The sequence below is a fragment of the Mesocricetus auratus genome, unplaced genomic scaffold (assembly GCF_017639785.1).
Source record: "Mesocricetus auratus isolate SY011 unplaced genomic scaffold, BCM_Maur_2.0 Super-Scaffold_100004, whole genome shotgun sequence".
In the NCBI taxonomy this organism is placed as follows: domain Eukaryota; kingdom Metazoa; phylum Chordata; class Mammalia; order Rodentia; family Cricetidae; genus Mesocricetus; species Mesocricetus auratus.
Window position 1 is genome coordinate 10,667,756 of NW_024429189.1, and position 25,164 is coordinate 10,692,919.

General features: G+C 34.5%; 1 protein-coding gene across 6 annotated transcripts in view; it reads right to left on the reverse strand.

Moving 5' to 3' along the window:
- Lrp1b (LDL receptor related protein 1B) overlaps nt 1-25,164 on the reverse strand; it is a 1,890,041-nt gene that overhangs the window by 195,310 nt on the left and 1,669,567 nt on the right. For all 6 annotated transcript variants that reach the window (XM_040745299.1, XM_040745298.1, XM_040745301.1 and 3 more), the window contains 5 exons: nt 16,714-16,902; nt 15,784-15,932; nt 5,082-5,175; nt 1,359-1,475; nt 1,121-1,240 (listed from right to left, as the gene is read on the reverse strand). In XM_040745299.1, coding sequence (XP_040601233.1) covers nt 1,121-1,240; nt 1,359-1,475; nt 5,082-5,175; nt 15,784-15,932; nt 16,714-16,902 — 669 coding nt within the window. The remainder of the gene's footprint in view (nt 1-1,120; nt 1,241-1,358; nt 1,476-5,081; nt 5,176-15,783; nt 15,933-16,713; nt 16,903-25,164) is intronic.

The following is a 25,164-nucleotide window of genomic DNA, read 5'->3' on the forward strand; positions in this document are numbered from 1 at the left end:
AAAATATATTTGGAAACTGCTTTTTAAGATAGGGAATTTAGTTTCTCAAAATAGTTTTTCAAATATTTTTAGAGCTCATCCTTATTCATTTTATAAGTCAAAATTACTAACGTTGGAAGGCAATAAATAAATAAGGAAGTTTATAAAGTTTAATAAAAAATCCTCAGAAGTGTAGTTTTGGAGAGAGTGGAAAAGGCTAGACTCAGACAGGAAAGTACATCACTATCGTGGCCACTTTACTAGACCCTGGCTAGAGTGGTCATCTGGGTGAACTGGTCCTAACTATTCAGAACACATTGTCTTAATCAAATTGCTAGATGACTACACATTGTTATTGACTGATGAAAGTTTCATAGAACAAAATAAAACTTCAGCAAGAAAGAAATATTCACAGGAGTTTTGCTGAAAATCTGAAGTTTGATGAGTGCTTTATTCTTCAGGATCTCTCTCTCTCTCTCTCTGTATGTGTGTGTGTGTCTGTGCACATATTCATACATGAATACATGATTATCTATTCATTTCTCCACATGCAATAGAGCAGCACTTTGCCTTCTTCTAAATGTATTTGATATTTCTATGGAGATGGGAGCATAATGTGAGAAGATTAAAAGTAATTATTTTTTTAGGTAGATTTTAGGGTTTATTATGTGAAGCATCAATTACAACTAAATTTGTTTTTACATTGCATTCTTTCAACGGGTATTACATGAGAGAAATAATCCCTAATTAAAATGGAGCTGATGTCCTACATGTCATTAATCAATAGGCATAAAGTACTTATACTTAATATGGGGGAAAGCCAGTATATGGGAAAACACCATATAATCAACTGCTATGTTGCTCTGATGGTTTTCTTTATATTGACATGAATGTACTGTTCATGAGTGCAACAATCTTCAGGGAGATCTTAAAATAAAGATTATTCATATCTTTTTTGTTTTTTTCTCTGTTTTATGTAGTACTTCTTAAAAATGTACCATAATTGACATAATTTAGTTATTTCTTGTTCATATTTTTCTCTTATTTTTCTACATTGCATGATTTTATGGAGATTAATTTTCATTCTAGTTTCATTTAGCATTCAAAAGTCCAACCAGACAGGACATTTTGGTTGACTTACGACAGTCTCTTTCATCTTCTTCATCACCACAGTCATCTTGTCCATTACATCTGAGGTTTATTGGGATACATTTCTGGTTCTTGGTACACTTGAACTGACCTGGCAGGCAGACATGTGTGTCTGTGACAAAGAGAAGAAAATAATGTGATCTGAGACCCGAGTCTTCATTTAAAAAGGGGCAGTCATGAGCAATCAAGACTTAGATGTCAGTGCCCAAGTTAGGACTTTAATGACTTACCACAGTTAAGTTCATCAGAGTTGTCTCCACAGTCATTCTCCCCATCACAGATGAAAGCAGGCAATGCACAGAGTCCTGTTCCACACTGAAATCGGCCTGGCTGACATTTAAATTCAGCTGGGAAAGAAAGAATGAATATTTTGTAAAGAGGCAAACTAAGTCCCTGATGTCTTAATCAGACATTGTTATTGGTATTTTTCATTGGCTATATCTTCAGCATAAAGGGAAAGCCTCACATCTAGAGATCTATTAGAGCCTGGTGAGCATCTAAGTAATGGGCAACCCAGATGGCCTCCTGACTTGCAGTTCATAAATTCTCTTACCAGAGAAGCAAACTATTAACATGCAAACTATAACTAAAAAGTCACTTGTGGTTTGGGAAGTAGCATCACCATAGTGAAATGCTGAGAAAGGTTAAGGACCTGAGTTCAAATCCCAGAGTACATGTTAACACTTGTCTATAGTGCCCAACACTTATAATCCTGGTTCTGGGACAGCAAAGACAGGTTGATTCCTGAGGAATGTGAGCCAGGCAACCTACAATATTCACCAAGTTCCAGGATAAAAGTCCTTGTCTCATCTAGGGAGGAGACTCAATGTTGACCTCTGAACTCACCATACATGTATCAGCACACATGCATTTGTACATAAACATAAATTCATGCATACATACATACACACACACACACACACACAAATGCACACACCAAGAGAGCACTCAATAGTGATCTCAACTCAGTGTCAGCCTATTCCTAAATGTACTTGAATAAACAGCTTTTATTCTTGTTCCATGTTCTTAAAATAAGTATTTCTTCTTTCTGCTTTACTGCCTCCAAATTATTGTATACATAGCTATATTCTTTTAATTGGAAACCTCCTGTATCCATCACATTTAGAACATATTTTAATAATAATTACATACAGTGTTTTTATATAATAAATAGTTTACATACCATTTACATTATTACAATAAACACTTTATAAATGGTAGTATTTTCTCTTCCAATATGCTTTTATACAAGGAAGAGTTAATAATAATGGAAGATATACTGAGATATGTTTTGTATTAATTAATAGGGCAGTTACATCAGCAAGGCCTTTTATTTGTAAAAATTATGCCAGGCATTAGTGGCTCACACATTTAATCCCAGCTCTCATAAGGCAGAGCCAGGTGGATCTCTGTGACTTCAAGGCCAGCCTGGTTTACAGAGCAAGTGCCAGGTTAGGCTCCAAAACTACACATAGAAATACTGTCTCAAAAAACAAAAACAAATAGGCTAAATATTTAAAAGAAAAAAAAGAAAAAGACATTACTAATTTCAATGGCAATACATATTAAACCTGTAATAGGGTATCAGATCAAATCTATCAAAATATGCAATATTTTTAAAGGCAAACTTTGCTAAATATTGGCTAAGTGTGGATAAAGGGCCTGCACACTCTTGATAGCAATATAAATTCATATATAGCACAGGAATTTATGGTATACATCTTTAAAAATGAAATAGAACTGGCATAGTATGTGGTGGTTCAGATATATATACATGTACAAAGGAAATGACCTCAGGATGTTGGAAATTTGTTGCTGCCTGGGTATTTGCTACAATGTTACTTATAGAGACCCAGTAAATTATCAACTCACTTGTGCATAGACAGATGAACAGGGATATGTCACAGATAAGCACTGAGCATTTATCCTTAATTAAGGAGGAAACTCAATTGTGACAATCCTCAAGAACCGAGAAAGCATTAAATACAGCAATTTGTTCAGGCATAGAAGGAGGAAATACTATATCATGACATTTATACATAAAGTCTTAAAACAAAAAAAACCCAAATTCATGAAAACAAGCAGTAAAATGATAGCTACTAGAAACTACGGAGTAGGAGATTGTGGAGATCTTGACCACAGGACACAAAAATTTAATTAGACAAGGAAAGCAAGTTCCAGAGATTGTTTACACATTGTAATGACTACATTTTTGTAACAGGTTCTATACTTGATGATTGCTGAGAAAGATTCTACATGTTCTCAAGACAAAATAAATAATAAGCTCATAAGGTAATATACATGCTAAATGGTTTAAATACATTAAAACTTATATATGCCATCAGTATATATAAATTTGTTTTTAATTGAAATAAAATGTGCTAATACTGATCTTTAACCAGGATAAGGGCCCTACACCAGTAACATGTCTTTTTTTCAATTGTTCAAACAAACATATACACTTGACTACATGCATTCTGAAAGTATGCAACTGAGAGAAACTTAACTCTGCAGTTAACTTTTTACTGCAGAGGGCTTATGACATGAAATTTCAAAGTTACAAATAGAATTCCAAAGGCCTAAGTACTTAGGAGAGAAATCATTGTGATTGTGACTTTGCTGTAGGTCTTTATGGTGGTATTCCCTCAACAATGTCAGCTCTGGTCAGTAAGGGTCATCTTAATAGAACATTAACAGGTACATGCTATTCTTTTTAAGTAAACACAAATTATAATTATTTTATTCACTACATCCTAGGAAAACTTCTTTTATTATGGAGAAAATGTTTTCTTGGAACAATTAGGTCTTAGTAATTGTTTATCACCCATACCATTCCTTCTTGTGAAATTTCTTCTAATTCAAAATCTTTTTAAAATGAATAATTTGCTCATAATTTTAAATTATTCACAGGTCCTTCTCCCCCTGCATTGTCTACTACAGTGAAAAGAACTCTGTCAATAATGTTTAAAAAAATAACAAAATAAGAAAAGGAATGGTTTTTATTTTATTTCTCACCAAAGTGGTAGCTTATTGCTTTCCACATAAAAGAGGATATGTGAAACAACTTCCCGATTATGAAGCTCATAGTGGAAAGGAAGATGAAACCCAGTTCATTTAAGTAACAATCTGAAAGTGTGAAACAGTTTTATAATTGGTGCTAGAAAGTTCCTCAGAAGTAAATAACTGCGTTTCAATTAGGTGGTATTCCTTCTTCAGTGCAAGCCTTAAGATCTTGAACTCAGTTGTCAAGGCCAATCAAGGCCAACTCATGGATCAATTGTCAGTGCCAAGTCAGGCCAACTGTACTGAGACACTGAAGGAATTATCAGGATTGACTGCAAGCATCTTCAACTTGACAAGGAAGGATTAGAATGACCTGTAGAGTGAACTATAACAGGATTTCCAGGAAAGCTTCTGATTGCCCATCACCACCTAAGTTAGCATTGATTGCTACCCTGGAAGCTCTAACAACAGTCACCTTGGTCATGAGCCATTTACAGTAGTCTAACGGCAGATTAAATCAAGTTACCATAAATAAAAATTAGCATTAAAAGTAGTACTCCTAAAGAATTTTCAAGATCTTAACATTGACAAAGAAGATACAAGTTTTTATCCATTAGAAAGGAATTTCTACATCTTGCTTATTTGTATTGCAAACGTGTTAAATACTTTCAGTGAAAAAGCAAGTACTATACTACTAATCAGTGTGAAGCAAAGGCTTTATCCAGAAAAAAAATCAGTCATCAGAAATAAAACCAAAAAAAAAAAAGAAAAAAGAAATAAAACCAAGACTTTGCAAATATTTTTCTTTACATTTTATAAGAATTGTGAGTTAAAATGTTTTATTTAAATATGGGAATATATGAAAAATGCCTTAGATCAAGCCTAGTTTATTTTTACAAATCTGTAATGTAAAGAACTCTAAAGTCTAAACCCCATTTCAGAATACTCACGGCAGTCTTCAGGCTCATCAGATCCATCACCACAGTCATCCACAGTGTCACATTTCCACCAGAAAGGGATGCATTTATCAGTTTTGCACTGAAACTGAAAAAAAGAAGTGCAAGAAGAATGTTTATACACATACCATATGTAGAATGGGTATTCATTCAGACCATGGTGTAATTCCCTCTCACTCTCACACAGTAAAATGGGCATGCATGATTTTAGAGCCTTTCTATTGAGGAATGAATGTACCAACCTTAACACAATCTGCTAAGAAATTTCCCTGCTCAGAACACTCTGGTGTTCTGATTCACGCATTTCCATGTTGTCTGAAGGGCTGCAGTAATTACAACAGGGCATCTACCTAAGTAGCTGCTACAGAGACTGCATGGCCTTAAAAGCCTCAGACATTTATCTGTTCTCATATAGTAGATAATATTTGTCCAATACTATACAAGGTTAAAAAAAAAAAGAACCAGGGCTACTACGAAAAGATATCAACATGATTTAGGTGGGTTTGAATCAATTGAAGAAAAATGGATTTCCCTAAGAATCTTGGAGATTTCAATGAAAATTGTTCCATATTCTTTAGATGTTGTAGACAAATTTATTCTTTCCAGATGTACAATGTCAGTTCCTCAGTGCTATGAGTGTTCTTAGCATAAACAAACAAACAAACAAACAAAATGCTACCTATAATCAGAATACTTTGCTTCCCACAAAAATTTTTTGGTACTTCTCCAATACAGTAGATAATATCTTTGTTTTCAATTATTGGAATTATTTAAAAACATATATACTAGAATTAGTAGGATCCAATGTGTTCAGAATACAATTATACCTTTATGAAAATTCCTTATTAGAGCCTATTATTGGAGCAATTAATACATACTAAATTTTTTAAATTATGTGACTTGGGAAGGTAAGGAAAGGGAATTCACACTAATATTTTAAAAGATATAAAAATTGGGCTGCAAGTCTCTTTGATGATTTTATTTTAATGGTCTATGTTAGTCACTTATTGCTTTGTTTTAATTTGAAGCAGGAACTGTCACAGAAGCTGAAGCCAACCTTGAACTCATGGTAATATTTTTAAGTGCTAGGGTCCCAGAAACAGGCAAGTAATAAAAATTAAAAGAAACACAGGAGAAACTTGTGTTATAAAACAATATTATTAATCAAAATTCTAGCTCCTTAAAGCTCCAGTGGCAGATGTTATTTTGTACTAACAAGGAAAGAGAAAATTGACTGAGGTAAACAGGCTCTTGGCATTGTTTCTTGGCAATATTGACTTACAGGTTATTTTTCATATGAGTGATTAGAAGAGAAAAGCTTCCTCTGTTTGAGGAAGGAGATCAGAGCCTCATTTGAACTAGTAAGTCAAAGAACAAAACTATTTATTCATTTGCTGTTGTTTTTATTGTTTGCGTTGTTTTGGGATACATTATCATTTAGTACAGGATCTCATTAAACTTTATACATAATTGAGGGTGACCTTGAAGTCATGTTTCCCTAGCCTCCACTTCCTGTATGTGAGATTATAGCTATATATCTTTATTTCAGGTGTTTATTGGCACTGGGAATTGACTGACACACACATAAGTCAAACACTCTACCCACTGAGTACTCTATGCCCCCAAATGATTTAGTGGCAGTTTTACTCTGTACAACTATGTAGAATGACATAAAGGCTCAGTCAATTTGGGCCTCTGTACCCTTGGGAAATGGGTTAATATTTAATCTTACTAAGTAATACATACAAAAATTTAATTTTACTAAGATTTAAATACAAAAATTAAAACAAAGTTTCTGAACAGAGAATACATGTATCTGAAGTAATTGACATTTAGTCACTAAGAGTACGCAATTATTTTAGTCAATCACTTTTATTGATCAAAGTATATACTTTGCTTTCCATTATTTGTTTATGTATTTTTATTTATTTAATTTACTGGTTTGTTTGTTTTGAGGCAGATTATCACTATGTAGCTCTAGCTGTCCTGTAACTTTACTATGTATACCAGGCTTACCTTTAACTCAAATAGATTCACCTAACTGCCTGCTAAGTGCTGGAATTGAAGGTGTGGCCCACTACATTCAGATTCGTCTTTATTTTCTAACAGAGTTTATATTCATTCAGATTTTGAAACCTTGGATAAATACATTTCCAGAAGTTATTTTCTTTCTGAGATGTCATACATTAATTCTCATGCAAAGGATTTGGAATGGAAAAACTGTAGTATGAAAACATTGCTTTGGCTCTTTAAAAGACATGGATATGAAATCCACTTGTTAGTTTAAAAATCTGATTGCTTTAGTAAGAAAGCCATTGCTGTTAGCACAAGTGAATGAATCCGGATACCATAGAGCTTCTTCTAGTTGGAATTATAAGCAGGAGCATGATTTTTTCTTCTTGTATTAATGTGGGAGGAAATAGAGATCATGACCCTTAGGGGAATCTCTCTATTCAACCGTCTTTCTATAGATTTTTTTAGATTGTGGTCATGTCTGTTTTGTTTTCCATAAGTTACCAGAGGAGAAAAATACCTTTATAGGCAGTTGTCTCTTGGGGAGATAAGCTAAATCTGAAAGCAATTACCCTGAACATTAAATATTTCCAGTCATTACAATATATCAAAGCTTATTAGTGAGAGGATTCTGTGTCTTCTGAGTATCCTCAAAGTATTCCCAATCATGAGATGGAAATTATTAATACATATTCCAATTCACTAAACATATCTGATTTAAATAAATGCCAACTGTTAAATTATACATAATATGAAATTCTGCTCTCATTTCAATCTAACAATACCATAAAAAGGCTTTGAGTCAAAGAAACCATGATAAAACACACTTACATTATCTGTTATTATAACTAACATTTTACTATTAGAAGTTTTCTCCTATTTCATGTGTCAGCTTCATATTTTTTACATTTATATTCTGTTGCATTGAAAATAAAAATATGAAATACGGTCATATTAAAAATAACAATATAAAACAATATCACCCCACCCCTTGCCTGCTAGATGGTAGTAGGGACCAGGCTTGAGGAGTAGCCAAGGGAGCCTGGAGCAGTTGGAGGTGACTCCCTACCACACCCATGTTGGAAAGAAGTGGAAGCTGTTCACACTTTCCTCACTGGAACTGCAGCCCAGCTGACTACAAAGAGGAATAAGAATATGATGTCATACAGGAAGATGAGTTAACTATTCAGTCAGGTAAATCATTAGGAATGTGGAAGAAAACAATAAACTACCTGGAGAAGGATGGCTAGGAGAAATAAATAGGAGATAGGTATGTTCTCTGATAGGTTTGTTAAAGGAAGTGAGAGACAGAATCCAAGAATGACACTATGCACATCAAACCATAAGGGAGGAAGTGTGGTAAGTCTTGAACAGCAGATGAGCACTTAGAATGCCCAGCTCAAGAAATTCAGCTGCACCCACAACAGCAAAATATTTGGACACAGAGTCCTTTTTAACTACATTTCAAAAAGCAAGGGTGAGCTGGATATTCATGGCAGGTAACATTAGCAGTGGAGTCCTGACCAATAATTTGGGACCATTTCCTTTAAATAGTGAAAGAATTAGACCTAACATGTTCTGAAAGGCATGGGACTTAGGATGGTTCAGAAACTGTTTGACTGAGTCTAATTTACCTTATGATCCCAGGAAATAGGAGTTAAATTGTCCTTGGATCATTTACACAGCCAAAGGAACCTAAGGTCTTGGATTTAGAGAAATTTTTATTTTTATTAAATTTTTATTGTTTAAAAGAATTCTAACTTTAGTCACATTTGACCATATCCTCACCATATCCCAAGCCCTCTATGTCTTCTCTCCCTCCGCATTCTACTAAATGCAAGTTCTTTATGAAAAATCAAACAAAAATCCAAATACAAAAGGCCCCAATCCAAGAACACAAAGTAAACACCACCATGTAAACAAAAACTGTAACCAAATAAAAGCACACACAAAAGAACTTTGAAGTACATATGTTCCTCAACTACTCCTGAACATGAGGCATGTCACTCTTTAGGAGAAAACTGTTTTTTCTTCTCTTAGAAGTGTAAATGGCAGTTCAGTTGTTAATCTATGCCCTAGTGACTATATTTTCCTTCATTCATTCATTTAAAAAATAAGAAAATACAATAACAAAATACAATGTAAGAAAATAAAATGAAAGTACCAAATTGAAGTTGTACAAAATATACATGTCAAACCACAGAAGGAAAAGAACCCAAGAAAATGCATAACAATCAGAGACCATTTGCTTGCATACTCAGGAGTTCCATAAAAACACTCAATTCTAGGACATAACAATCTCATTGTGCAGACTCTGGTAGGCCCTGTGCAAGTTTATATGGGTTTTTCTCAGGTTGATTTGTTTTCTTAGTGTCATCTATCTCCTCTGGCTCTTTCATTCTTTCTGCCTCCACTTCTGAGAGGTTCCTTGAACTCTGAGGGGAGGGATTTTAAAGACACATCCCATTTAAAGCTAAGTTTTCTGAGCTTTTTCACTCTGTATAATGTCTGACAGTGTGTCTTTATATTTTTTTCATCTGCTGCAGGAGCAAGTTTCTCTAATGATAGCTGAACAAGGCACAATCTATGAGTACAGTAGAATATCATTATTAGTAATTTTTTCATCACATTATTAAAAATTTTAGACCAGTATTATTTGGTTTTGCCCTAGGTCTATCTAGTTTCAGGTTCTTCCTCACCTAAGCTATGTTGGGAATATGCTGATCTAGCAGAATTAAGCCTTATGTCACATCAGTTATTGGTTGGTTATTCACACAAGTTTTATTCCACCATTGCCCTAGCATTTCTTTAAGGAAATTTATCATTGTAGATTATGGTTTGCGACTGGGTTGATGTTTCTGTTTTGGTAGTGTACAGAGTACCTTTAGTATCGAAATAGCTAAATGTAGAGGAAAAACAAGGCTCTATGTATCCACCAGCTCAACATATCTATATTTAATTAATTCAATGGGATCTTGCCATCAGTTTATGTAGAACAACCTATAACTTTAGCAAAAGCCTGGGTTGTTAGAGGATTCTTGATGTGCCTTTAATCAACTCTATTAGATGTAATGCAACCCTGGTATTGATGCTTCATTTGTGATAAGGGATGGCCAGCTGGGACTCTGTCTGCCCCTATATTTGATCACTTCATTTGTATCCCATTCACATATGTATATATTTTAGAAAGTTTCTACTGTACTAGGTTAAGATACCACTCCCCATGGCCCCTTAGTTTTAGTTGCCTTTGCCTGTATTCCCTCTCTCAATCCCCTACCCACTTAATCTTCCCATTATATCCTTCCATTCACATCTATTTATCCTTTTTCCCATTCTTAAAGAGATATATCTGAAGATAGTTTTAAAGCAGTTTAGGACAAATCCATGTAGTACTAAAACATAAGAGAGGGCGAAACTAAATGGAAAAGAAAAGGCCTTAATCCTACCATCACTGGGATCTAAACCTAAGAATACATAGCAAAGGGAAATCTACAAATTGATGTCCAAAGACAAGCTGAAAACTTGTGTAGAACATTCTACTACCATGAATACACCAGGGAAGATGAACTTAGATTTAGAAAAGGGGATATAGTTCATTTGGTAAGTGAGGAGAATAGAGATGTGTGCTGGTGTAAGAGGGAAATTTCAAAAGAGAAATATTTCAGGTGACTTTTCTTCTCAGGTAAGTGAACTACATAAAGACTTTCCAAAACCAAGCAACTGCCTCTGTTAAGGGTGCAGTGCCAAAATCTGACTTGTTAGCTGCCGAGAATTTTTCTATTGAAGTCCAAAAAGGAAGAGGAAAAAATCACTGCTGGAACAGAAACTTAAACCAGCCCCCCCCAATCTGACACAAAGGCTTACTCTTCCTACCAAAGCCAATTATATTAAGGTCTCCTGGAATGGTTTTTCTAAAGAAATCACTCTGCTCCCTCCCCCCAAAAAACAAAACAGAACAAAAGAAATAGATACTGTAATTTTGATGACATGGCTACCTCTGAGAAATTGTTACATCATGCTGCAAGCAGAACCAAGATTCCTAGAAGAATATTGCATGACATCTTAAATGTTGAACATTCTCCAACTCAAGACCCAGAAAAAATTTGGGAAGTCACCAAAAGAGAATAGTACCATTCTAAATCCATCGGGGTTTAAAAAAGAAGTGGGCTGCTCTTCAAAGCCATTTCTTTCGTACCTTCAAGTGGTTCTAAAATAAACACAGCCACTCTCCTAACTCCACTAGATATCAAAGAAAAGTAGAAGTTGATTATGTGAGGGAAATTTCCCTGGATGACTTTCAAGCCCAGATTATTGAATTTCATTTCTGTTGTTTATTTTGAGGACACTCCTGAATCTATAAAAAGGAAAGAAAATTTGCAATAGATATTATTGAAAGTTGTATTGTTTTTAAAGATTTTAAAACTATAGATATTGTAATTAATTTAGAGGTAATTTGTCAGGTAAACTATTTGAGGGGCACAAGTTAGGTTTATAGTAACAAGAAGTATTGGTTTCCTGGTAAACACAGGGACATAAACTTTATGTGCCTGTGCATGTGTGTGTGAGTGCCTGTGAAAATTTGTATATACATGTACACACACACACACACACACACACACACACACACACACACACACTACTTTTAACTTCTTAACCAATGTTAAACTGTTTTGCCTGTTCGTCCACAGTGATTTTTGTATTTGTGGCAAAATGGAACTGTCCTAGCTATCAGATTTTATGTTCTTGCATAACTAATAATTAATTAAATAATAACAATAAATTCAGCTTCAGAAAAGTTAAAATATGCATCTTGCATCTTGGTGGACAATTTCCAAGACTGGTAGCTTCATCAAATACATTTTTTTTTGTTTTTACGAGACAGGGTTTCTCTGTATTGTTTTGGAGGCTGTTGGTCGAGCCTGGCCTCGAATTCATAGAGATCTGCCTGCCACTGCCTCCCGAGTGCTGGGATTAAAGGCGTGAGCCATCACCGCCTGGCTCATCAAATAAATTTTAGACTAAAATTATCACTCATCAAAAGAAACTCGGAGAATAGGAAACATGCAAACCCATGTACAGTGAATTATGATTGAACTTTTAAGCCATATTAAGATCAATGATTCTTCCACTTACAATGATTTAAATCAAATGCCTTGAAAGATAACTTTTTTTGGGGGGGTTGTTGAGACAGAGTTTCTCTGTGACATTGGAGGCTGCCCTGGAACTAGCTCTTGTAGACCAGGCTGACCTCAAACTCACAGAAAAATCGCCAGCTTCTGCCTACCTAGTGCTGGTGTTAAAGGTGTGCACCACCACTGCCCATCTTGAATGATAAGTTTTATGAATGGATTTAATCTTGATTTTGAATAGATTCTCTGTGTTTTAATTCCAAGAGAATATATGCTGGAATATCTTGACTATTTTGCTTTTATAAAAATTATGCTGGGCATTAGTGGCTAGTGCCTTTAATCCCAGCACTCGGGAGGCAGAAGTAGGCAGATCTCTGTGAGTTTGAGGTCAGCCTGGTCAACAGAGCAGACTTCCAGGACAACCTCTAAAGCAATACAGAGAAACCCTGTCTCAGAAAAAAAATCTTATACCATTTCGGAATCTATTATTGATAGCAATTACTAAAGAATAAAAGAGCAAACGCTTTAGTAGCATTCAATTGATATTTGGATTTTTATTTTACTTTTTATTTATTTAAATTTTGACTTTTCGAGACAGGGTTTCTCCGTTTTTCCTTGTATATATATATATATGGTTATATGTGTTTATATGTGTGCTTGTACACATGGATGCAAGGACAAGTATGTGGAGGATGAGCCTGATTGTGGTCTGAAGAGGCAGGCCAAAGGTAAATTTTGTTTGTTATTTTTCAGAGTATCTTCCATCTGGATTTGAGACAGGGTTTCTCTGGCTGGGAGCTCATAATAGGCAAGGACAGCTGGTCACAGATCTAACTGCTTCAACTTTCTCAGCCCTCGGATTTAAAACTAAAGCCACAGTGCCTGTTGTCCTCTTGCTTGTTCTGTTTGATGGTGTTGTTTAAATGTGAACCCTGAGAGTCAAGTTATGTCCCCTCTGCTTGAAAGAAAAGCATTTTATTGAATGAGATATCTATGCAACCACTGAAAACTTGATTTCTGTTATCAAAATGTTTAATGAAGTGAATCCCAACTACTTAGTTTACTTGCTTTGTTTAAATTTCAAACTCACCAAAAATTGTGTTCTTTTATTCAGTGTTTTCTCCAAAAGGGTTTCCCTGGGGAGATTTTCTTTTACAACACCAGAAAAAAAGTGTGAGGAAACAACTAGAGGGTCAGCATGGTGAATGGCTTAGGCTTCTTATTTATTCTTGGAGTCAGACAGACAAACTGATAATTTTACCCATATGTGTGTGCCCTGTATACATAAACATGCAGGTATGGCATGCATACTATACACACACACACACACACACACACACACACACAAATACGCAACATGCATATGCCCATTCCTTGTGATTCGGATTCTTTTAAGTCCAGAGTAAAGTCTCTTGAAGAGGTTTTAAGGTTTACAAGTGCTGTGTCTCAGTGGTATCAGAGTGGGAACTTATCATATGTACAATATATTATTTCTTGTCTTCTTATAGTGCTTTGAAAGTTTCACTCCTTTTTCTGCAGTGGAAAAGCTGGCATCTCATGGCAGAAGATATCATGTTTTAGTTTACTCTGTTTTCAGTGACAGGGTGAGTCACACTATAGGCAAGTATTTGTCTCTCTGGCATCAGTCAGGGCACCTCGGGGTCAAACCTCAACAGACTGATGATGCAAAGATCACTTGGGAACACAGGGCTAAGGAGTTCCTCTCAGTAAGACAGAGGTTTGAAAACTTCACCAGACAGTGCTAATATAAATTTTATTTTAAGTTGAAAAAAGTTAATTTCTCCTTTAAATTCTACTTGTATAAATCGTGTTGGTGATGTTACTTTTCACCGTAGCTTAAACTCATAACACACATTCTGTACAGCAAAGTCTATGGCCTCTGGTTTGAGATCAACACCAGGTCCTCCTCATGACAGCTTTAACCAAGTGCACACTTGTATTCCAGCTTCAGTGATACTGAGGTTGAACGACTACTGTTCTGAAGTCTGAAGAACTGTGTCCACTTAATTATCATAACAATGTTCTGAAAATATTATTTCCATTGCTTGTATATCCCTTCCAAGACTCACTTTCAAAGGTAATTGCCACTCCTGAATGATGAATGCTTCTCTCTGTGGCCGACTAGGTTAGATATCATGAGACTAGGTATACTTTGTTTTTATGTTTAACTTTTTGTTTGTTTTATTCGTTTTACCAGTATAAAAATTTAAGCTACTTTTACTGTAAAAGTTGGAATTGTTATGTGTTTATACTACACACACTATATCATATAAACTTTTCTGTGCCCTTAAATGCCATGAAAAATAATCATTGAGGCATACATATTGTGAAGGCTTTCATGAGTTCTTGTCCTATGCCATCTAGATTTCTCATCCCTTGCTTTACCAGATGTAGCACTTTGATGGTAGATTTCAGAGCCACCAAAATCATACAATAGATCTACTTCCTTTATAAATTCATGCTTATGGAATTCTATATAGCATCAGAAAATGGATTAAGATAATTATCCCAATTAAAAGATGAGAAAAGTACGGGAACAAACTCAGCTGATCTCATCAGAATGAAGCAGAGCTAGGGATGTAGCCACAGATTGTGTGCCATTCAGCCAACGCCCCAAGTCTCTTAAAACATTGACTTCCTGTGTGATGAGTGGGGCTTTGCCTTCAGAGGTGAGATGAGCTAGTACTGGCTTCTGCTTCATAGGAGTTCAATTGAAAATAAAATCTTTGGCAAGGAGATTCCCTCTACTTGCCAAAAATGAGCAAATTCAAAGTATAGAATTGAAAGAACAAATTTACTGGTTTAAAGAAATGTTCCTGTCTTATTTAACAATTGTATCCCAAACCAAACAAGATGGCTGGCTCTGTAGTAACAAAGTACAATGATTACTGCCATATAACTACTTTACAAAATCTACTAGAAAGTAATAAAATCAACTCCATATAATTGACTACCATTAAGTAGACTTTTTTTCTGTAATATCCTTACTGAGAATAAGCAAATTTTGATAGTTTTCACAAGTACATTATTTTATTATATATTAATACAAGTCAAAAAGCCTATATTCAGTTTACACTTTGCCTGTATTTTCAGGGTGTGATATTCAGGAAAGTTTGGGTATCCAGAAGCTAATGTGATTATTGAAACTCTATCAACTTTTGTTAAATTGTGTCATCATCACCATTATTTTTGACCTGTGTAAAATGTCTGTCTCATCCTACAATTCTGCACACATTGTATTGGAGTCATAGTTCTCTGTGAATCTTGGTAGAATAGATTTTCTTTTCCCTTTGTTTTCTTCCTGGTCTCTATTTGTTCTCTAATGTGGCGAATCCTATTTTAAGTGTTTGCATTAAACTGCTATCTCCAGATTCTGTGACTATGTGGCAGTGCCTAGATAGATTACTCATTTCACGATACATAGTAACAAAAAATGGTTCTATAAATTATTTAAGCACACAAGCAGACTCAGGCCAGAGTTTAACAGCGGCATACACAAACAACCCAGGTGATGACTCCAGAATTCAACTCACCTGACTGGCTGTGCAGTTTGACAAACAAGTTCTATTGTCAGCTGCAAGGTAGAAGTTGGTGGGACATGCACAGATGTGTGTCTTCCCAGGGGCTAACAGGCACAAATGGCTGCAGCCACCATTATTCACTGCGCAAAGATGTTTGGAGACTAGAGATGAGAAAGACACAGCAAAATGAAAGTATCAAGAACAGTAATGTAATATGGCATTTGAGGCTGAATTTTCAAGTATCATAATATATATTAAGTAAATCTTTGTAATTTGAAGCTGTAAAAATTATGAATATATCTAATAATGCTACTCGATCTCTGATTTCATTAATTTTAAATGCTTTCTACAAAAACAAGTCTGTTAGTTAAAATAATTGCTTATCAGAAAAGTAAAGAGACTAGAAGTATTTGGGGTGAAGAAATACATATGCTTAGAAGTATAAATGTAAAATAAAGCAATGAAACAATGAGCTACAAGCATGAAGTTTTGTGTTTTAGTACAGAAAAGCGATCACATCTTTATTCAACACGGTCTGGTAGAAACCTATGTAACTTATTGGATATTTGCAATTTTAGAATCCCAAACTATTGAAATAGATTTTTTTCTAGCCAGATTTCTAGAAATTCAGGACACTGTAGATCTCCCATACTGAATTACTTAAGGATATATTTTACACTTCTCTGACTACATGCATTGCTCACATTTCAGCTTAATATTTGAACAGATCAATAATTATTTATGCTATAATTGAGCTTCTAATCATATCCTGCAATAGAAGCACTTTACATGAACTGATGTCATTATATAAAATAAAGCTAAATAATGATATCTGATCATTCTTATCAAGATTGAAATTATAGTTAAACCTGAAATAATAAAAACATGAAATGTTGCTTGAAAATGTAGATGCATTATGGAAATCATGGAAAGAATAATTACCATCAGGTTGTCTATAAGAATGATACACCTGGATATCTGTGATGGCATGCCATGAGTTAATCAGTGAGAGTCTGTCTGCTCCCGAGGTTTTATGGACACGGCTGAGTGACTTGGTTTTCCCATCAGTCCAGTAGATGTAGTCTTCAAACAATGTTAGTGCAATCACCCCTTGAATATCTTGATTAGGGACTGTAATAGGAGATTGTAAGATTAATGTTCAGTCTTGGAAGACTGCCAGGTAAAATATTTACTACTGCATGGGCTGACAGATACTACTGCTACAGAACGTCTTCTGAATAATTGCTGTGACAACATGTCAGATTGGCAAAGTTCTTTATTACTGGTTAAGAGAATGTAAGATTAGGCACTAGGGGTCACTAGGCTGATCTTTAGCTTGATTTAACAACTATGAAGAAAATAAATGTGATGAAGTTCACCATCAGAGGAAAGCTGCTTTAGAGAAACAATTGGCATGCAAAATTTTAAAAATCAAAATATAAAGAATGAGTGCGTGTGAATATTTTTATGTGTGTGTGTGTTGTCTGGTGTTAATTCAGTATTTACTATTTTCCTTAAAGGTAAATTTCCGTGATTAGTTTTATGCCACAAAAAGAATTACAAACAATTCACAGATGAAATGTGTCTACTATCTGAAAATAGGGTACCATAAAACTACTAAAAATAATTTTAGTTTACTTAAGTTATTATTTTATGTTTGTACCTTAAAATGGTCTAAAAGAGAAGGAGAAATATCTCAGATAACAATTCATTATGAATACAAAGCTGCTTTGCTGCTGACTAAACTTACTTTGTAATTATGACTTTCATCATAAGTGAATTTAATATAAAGATTAGTTGAACACCACAGTGGGGATTTTCATATAGGACATGCCAGAGTCCAGGTGGCGAATAAATAATAATAAGACCTTTGATCCTGAAAAGATTTCTCTTTTTGTAATGAGACATTGCTGGCATAAATTTTCTCTCTGCTAAAATTCTTCAGCTATCAAATAATCAAATTCAGAAGAAGGAAACTTTCAGGACTGTACAAACATTCTAATAATTTGGGCTATTAATTATTAAATGTTCTAAGAGGAAGTTAACTGATGCAGTGGTCACAACTATAGCAGTCCCTTCAGTTTTATATATTAGATTTTAATGACTGAAAATTATTGCTTGGCATGTTCAGTATTAGCAGAAAATATTTCAAAGTTTCAATGCAATTTATCATGTTTAGGGAAAGTTTAAGGTCTCATTTTAAGATGCAGGGTGAAATACTTTTGTCAACAAAAAGCAGACATTGTAAAGCCTATTGTGACTAAGATAAACCATATGGAATCTGAGAATTCACTATGATTTAGTCACCAAGTAAAAAAAAAGAAAATGAGAATAGTGCAATTGCATATTAAATTATTAAGTATCAGTAGTAAGTTGTCTATCAATAAATGCACCTGGAAAAGATACTAAAGAATGCAGAATATGAAAAAAATTCAGAAATCCTTGACATTTTGAATCTTTATGTTAATTCCATATGTCCTTACAACTTAACTCTCCCTGTAGTTGTATGGAAAAGGAACACATCTATAAATATGATGAGTGAAATTTGGTAGAAGAATGAGAAATACACTTAGCTATAAGGAACCATATAAGCTACTTACACAAACTACTGCCAGAAGAAGGCTCTATAAATTCAATTTAAAAACATAAAGATGGGAATCACGGTGATGGGTGATAATTATGAATCTTTCATCAGAGGGTATAGGTTGGGAAACTTTAAAATAAAGCTGCAGGATATTTTGAAACACTCAGAAACATTAACTTTATATGTTTTCAGACTCAAATGAAGTAATTATATCATTAAGTATGGACTCAAAAGTTAATCATCATGTTAAACTCTCCATCCTCTGAGATTTAATTAAATTCTGTAGAAAGACGAAGTTATTGTAAGAATTTGTCAATTAGCATTTGAAAATAGCAAATCTTTCCCACTACTTCAAACTGCCTGTCACTTAACTCTACAGCTATTACATTGGTGCTTCAGAACTAACATGTCTTATATCAACAAACATGTCTCAGTCCCATGGAGAAACAATACTGAGGCTGAGCGGGATTGCAATATGTTAGGAATTTTATGTAATTTATTTCTTTTAGTATTACCAAAAGTGTCTTGTGCAGTATTGTTCTTCACAGTACCTGGACAGAGAAAGGGGTGGTCAAAATGGATAAGTAAAGGCACCGACTTTGAATCAGCTTCTCTGCTGGTAAAATCCAAGCACTTCACTATCCCTACAATGTCTCATGAAATGGAGCTGACAGAGCAAGAAAACTAAAGGGGGTCACATCATAAGTTCCACCTGAAAGTCAGCTTGCCTGAGGACTGACTGCACTGTGTTTTAATTATCTCCACATGTGGGCAATTCACTGGACAACTAAGTAAGCATGACCATCAGAAAGTTTTATTGCAAATAGTCACCATAAATTCATGGGCATTGGATTCCATGAAATGGCTCAGCCCATAAAGGAGCTTGCCACCAAACTTAACAACCCATGTTTGACTTTCTGGACCCACATGTTGGATGGTAGAATAATAAGGGATAGCCTGTGAGTGTGCACTCTCACACACAATTTAATAAAAGTAAATTTAATGAAAATTAAAAATCAGTCAGTTCAGCAAATGAAAGTCTTAATTCAAGAGGATGTACTGAACATTTAGAAAAGTCAAGTCAAAATGAAGAAAAAGAGTTCATTTTCTCAAATTGTCTGCACATTTGTTTCAGTTTCCTGTTTGGAAGGAAAGAATAGAGTTGGCCCTCTGCTGTATAAACAAATTGTATGTCTTTTATAAATGTGCTTTCTTCTAAAAAAATCATAAACTGTACTACCATGAACATAGAAAATGAAATCAAAATACCATCTGTGACTACAAGGGAGATTTTGGTCTAATCAACCTTATCTCACCTATTTCATCAAGCTGGCCTTCTGAGGGACCAGAAGACCTCCACAGGACAAAAAATCACACAAACAGAAGTCAAACAAAACAGAGGAAATCAAGATGAAATAATCCTACACCATACATTCTGAAGATTCATCTGTAGACCCTGAATCTCCACCAAATGGGTTAATTAAGTACTAATTTACACTGGTGACAATGTATTAGCCGCTAAATTTTAAATATAAATAAATATATACTATATTTATATTTTCAATAAACACTGATTACATAAAACAAATTTGAATTAAACACTGTGTATTTCCAAATATGAAACTAGGCTGATTGTGAGTGAAGTAAATATATTGTTTATGATTTATTTTTACACTACACATATTCATATAAAGATTCATGGATGCACACAAATATTAAATATGCATATGTGTAAATGTAAAATATCTTTTAAAACAACACACACGTATATGCATATATCAGAGCGACAGGAATGATGTTTCACAATGGAATTGGAAAATAAATGGAGCTGACAAACTATCATCCCAGAATATGAAGGTGCAAGAGGAACAATGAATGAACTGTAACATGGCAGTATGAAATACTTTAGGGGGAAATTATCAATATTTTCTCTTTAGTATTTATCTATCCCTTTAAACACAAATATTATATGCATGGATATATTGTATAAAACTCCACGGCTTAATTAAGAAACCAAAAACATAACCAAATTAAGCAAGAAAAATTTAACAAGTCTTTTATTTACAGGTATTTGGTAGCCCCCAACACACAAAAGATAGAAATGATGGATGGTCTGTAGCTTAATGGAAGCTTGTTATATATTTAAAACCCATTTTAAAGTGACTGCTGCAGTTAAGTTTCTATCCCTTACAATAGGATTGTCTTCTGAAGTATTTCCAGTAGTCTGCACGAACACTAGACTTCTGATTCTCATTTTATAGACTGTACTTTTACAAATAATATAACTGATATTTGGCAAATAACATCAAACTAATATTCACTTAGTAGTTTTCTAAGTAAGTTAATTTAGAGATTCATAGACATATACAAAAGAATATGTGAAAATGTGGTGGTAGTGTGTGTTTCTGGCTTTTTGGTATCCTTTCTGCTTGAGACACTGTCAGAATATTCTGGACTGCTCAGTTCTGGATAGCATCCAACACGATAAACAAGCATGTTTCTGGTAGCAGAATCCCCATTTTGTATTTTTACTTTGACTTTAAGTATAGAGGAACAAAACACGTAAGAAGTCTTCCTTTTGAAAAATCATACAGTGTTATGGAAGGCACATTGGGAGGCTGGAACAATTAGTTTGATTTGTTGCACCATACCACTTGGATATTCCACTAGTAGTGTTCTGCTTAGCCTTTTATTTCTCCTATATGATTGATTGTATTCAGAAACTATTTTTATTATTTATTTGCTTCTCTATTGTATGTGTGTGTTGCATGGTAAATGTACCCATGTGTGTGTATTGCTTCCATGCAGAGGCCAGACAATAATGTTGGTCCTTTCCTCAATAGCTTTCTACTTTAGTTTTTGAGAAAGGGTTTCTCATTAAACTCAAACTGTTTACCTATCCCGGTTGGCTAGGGAGATCCAGACCTCCACCTGCATAACCCATTAATGCTATGATTGTCAGTTTTCAAGCGTGTCAGTGATTTGTATAGAAGTCACTTGCTTTGCTAACTACTAAGACATATCCTCAGAATCATTAAATTCTAGTTTAAAGTTTGATTTATACCTATGTGGCATCTTGAATGAGAATGCACCACATAAGCTCATATACTTAATGCTTGGTTTCCATTTGGTAGAACTATTTGGGACAAAGTGTATTACTGAGAGCAGGATTTAAGGTTCAAATTGACTTTCTTTTTCTCTGACTCTTGGTTGTGGATTAGATGTAAGCTCTCAGTGCTGCTCCAACAACATGACTGCCAGCCTGCTGTCTTGTTCTCTGCTGCCATGAGGTTCATGGACTGTTGTCTCTGGAATTGTTAGTACTAATATGTGAATTCTCTTATAAGTTGCTTTTGTCATGGTGAATGCAAAATAATAAAAATGTAGCTAGGACAACTAGTGAAGCCTATAATTTAATTAGGTAGAAATGACTAAATTGGCTTTATTAGTATTTTCCAAAGTAAAAAAATATTTAAAGAGTTCAATCACCAGATTATGCAGGTGTTTTTACAATGACATCAAGTTAACAAGAACAAAAGGTTATATCTGATTTTTATTATTATCACATGTGTTGTATAAATTATGCCTTATGCATTTATTGGTTATACCTTGTTATTATTTAGAAATACATAAATAAAATTGCCTGTTAAATTAAGTTAGTCCTTTGTGTGTGTATATATATATAATTGAAATATTAATATCCTAATACAGTAATGATGGCAAAATTTTAAATCAAACCAAAATATTCTTGTCAGTTTCTAATACACTGTAAGACTTCTCCATTGCCTTATTCCCAATGCCATGACCTTAAGAGCATGTACCCCTACATATCTACACAATCTATTTTACAATATGCAGCTTTCCTAATGCAAACCCAGGAAAGTTTAGCCAAAGCACTTTGAACAGAGAAGTGAACATGATTAAAGTATATATTGATTTTTATTATATTTCCAACCAATGTGATTAAAACATTGCTGAGAGAAAATGAGCCAACAAAAAAAGGAAGTGCCCAATGTTATATGATTTTGGCATAGAGTGAGAAAGGAAAAACAAACCTTTTAGATTTTTCTCGTTTATACTATCAAATACTCTGTCAATGCTCATAAAGTAAAGCTAACTTGAACCTAGACACTAAAGTGTCCTGGTAATATAATTAAGTTATCAGTCTTCCAGAAGTGGGTAAGGTCAAATCCTCACATGTAGAGAAACTAGAGCCCTCCAATTAATGATAGACTTACTATGTTATCTATTGTGTCCCTTCCAGGTTCAACACCCACCAATAGCCTTCATTCCCTTGGCAAATATTCACACTATTCAGCCAGACAGAAACAACAGTTTTCAGCAGAGAATGTCATTAGTCCCATAAAATTCTCCATCACAACCATTTTTCTAAGCATCTTTCTAGAAAGATATGATCATAAGTATAAAGATAGGGTATGAATTAAAATAGCGCTGGATGACACACAAAACAAATGAGATGAGTTAGAAAATAATTAGTATTTAAATGTATGACATGATATTTAACAAGGATGAGGGGAACACACAGGCTGGAAAGACATGCTAAATTTAGATATGGGGAAGAAGAGGTTTATTATGCAAGAGAAAATGAAATATTCATTTTCATTCAAAAAATGAAATGACAATGACCAATAGATTGGAGGAACACGGTTTCTAGTTCATGAGAATTAACAGAGAATAGACGGTAGGTGGGAAATTCCAGGGCATACTCATCTTCAGAGAATTAGAGCAGAGACAGCCATAGATAGTACCACCAAATAAAACAACGGTGATGCAATGTAACCTCAGTGGCAAGACTATATTCCCTTTGTAAATATCATGACCTCATTAGAGTTGCTTCTGTAACCTTTTTAAAGGAAATTTTATCTTCAAAGTTTCTGAAATACATATTTATTATTCTCTCTCCTTAACATTTTTCTTGCCTTTACTTCAATCTTGCTTAATTTTGAATAATACCCCCGTGCAATAATTTCAACTAAATGGATATAAAGTCCATTGTTCCAAAAGAATGAAAACCTTAAGAAATTCTAGGAACACTAGGGCAAGAAGGTACTTCTGAATGTCAGAATACAGAAAAGTTATTTTTCCTCAATAAAAACATATTGTGTCTTTCAGTACAGTTTCTTTATAATGACAAAATAAATTTGTTGATCCAGCACATCTCTTAGAACATAGGAAAATCTACACAAATAATGCATGGGATTCTATTACATAAGGCCACCTTTGATACTCTTATTAATAAAAGTCCACTTGCCTCCTATGTGTCTTGAGATATTACATATTTAAATTTTTGCCCTGGGTATAAGTTATAATGCCAAGTATATAAATTTATGTTGTACTCAGAAATCTTCTAACTTAAACAATTATTAAGAGATGGATAATATTTGTGGTACATCATTATCCTTGTTCACATTCTCATCTCAAGTAATACAGGCCCCTGACATACATTTAGAATATTGGTTATATGCAATTCAGCACATTATTTTATTTTACCTGTTTTTAATTTATCATGATATGAGTCAGATATGGCCTTTTCAGTAATTGAAACTCAACAACATACCACTTTAATAAATGTGAACTTTTCTGCAGTGTTATGAATGAGACTGCAAAATCTGTGGTGTGTTAATTTCTTAAAAGCTTTCCCCGAATGGATCTTCTCATGACACTACCACTGTAATCTCTGACATAAGCAAAGAAGCATTGTTTCCTGTACTGGAAAATGGCAGATGCATGCATTTCTGTAACAGTCTGGACCCTTCAAGTAAAGACACAAAGTGACACAGGCAATTAGAAACATTGTTTCTCAACTTATCAGCACATATGAGAGTGGTGCCTTTCTATGTGTGTGTAATAGGAATGCAATTTTAAGATTTTATGATTTTTGTCTATGCATATTTTTTCTGCATGTGTGTATGTATAGCATATGTGTACCTGGTGTCTGAGTAGGCCAGAAATGTGTATCAGAACGACTGTAACTGTAGTTATTTATCAGATGGTCATAAGCCTCCACGTGAATGCTGGGAACTGAACCTGGGTCCTTTACATGATCAGCAAGTACTCTTAACTGCTAAGCTACCTCATCTACCCCTAGAAATATATTTTTAGAAAATAATTTAAGGTATTAAGCATTTAGTCACTCAACAATATTACGTACCTATCTCCTGTAAACTGAAGGAGTGTCTCTAAGACAGAGGGGCAAACACATGATTCAGAATGCTAAGGAAGATTACATGGACCAGGAATCACAGAAAGTTATGTCATTCACTGGGCAGCTCAGCAGAGATATAACAGCAGTAAAAACCTTATTAGGAAAAGGGGACTCTTTACAGAGGAAGGGAGCTGCCCATAAGTTGTGCAGGAAAGTCAAGGATGCAGTTTCTATGAGTCAGCATCCATATGGAAGTGGGATTTTCTATGATGTAACATCTTTCAGTTCTTCATGATCTGATAAGTACTCCTCACCTATGATCCTACAGTAACCTTGGTAACTCAGTCTCCACCAGTCTACATGGAATCATTTATTTATGCCCCTTACCTGTGCTCCTACAGTAGCCTTGGTAACTCATTCCCCACCAAGCTTCACAACAAGACAGCCACCTCATTGAATCCTTTACATGAATACTGCCTCCTTACTTTTCTGCATTCATAACATGTATTTTGAGGCTACTTTTACCAACATTAACGATTCTTTGCTTGGGCCTCAGATTACCAGTAGATAACTAAAACTGGTAAGAGTCATGAAGATTGGCTTTCTCAGCTTTATTTTATTTATCTGTTTTCTTTCTTCCCTT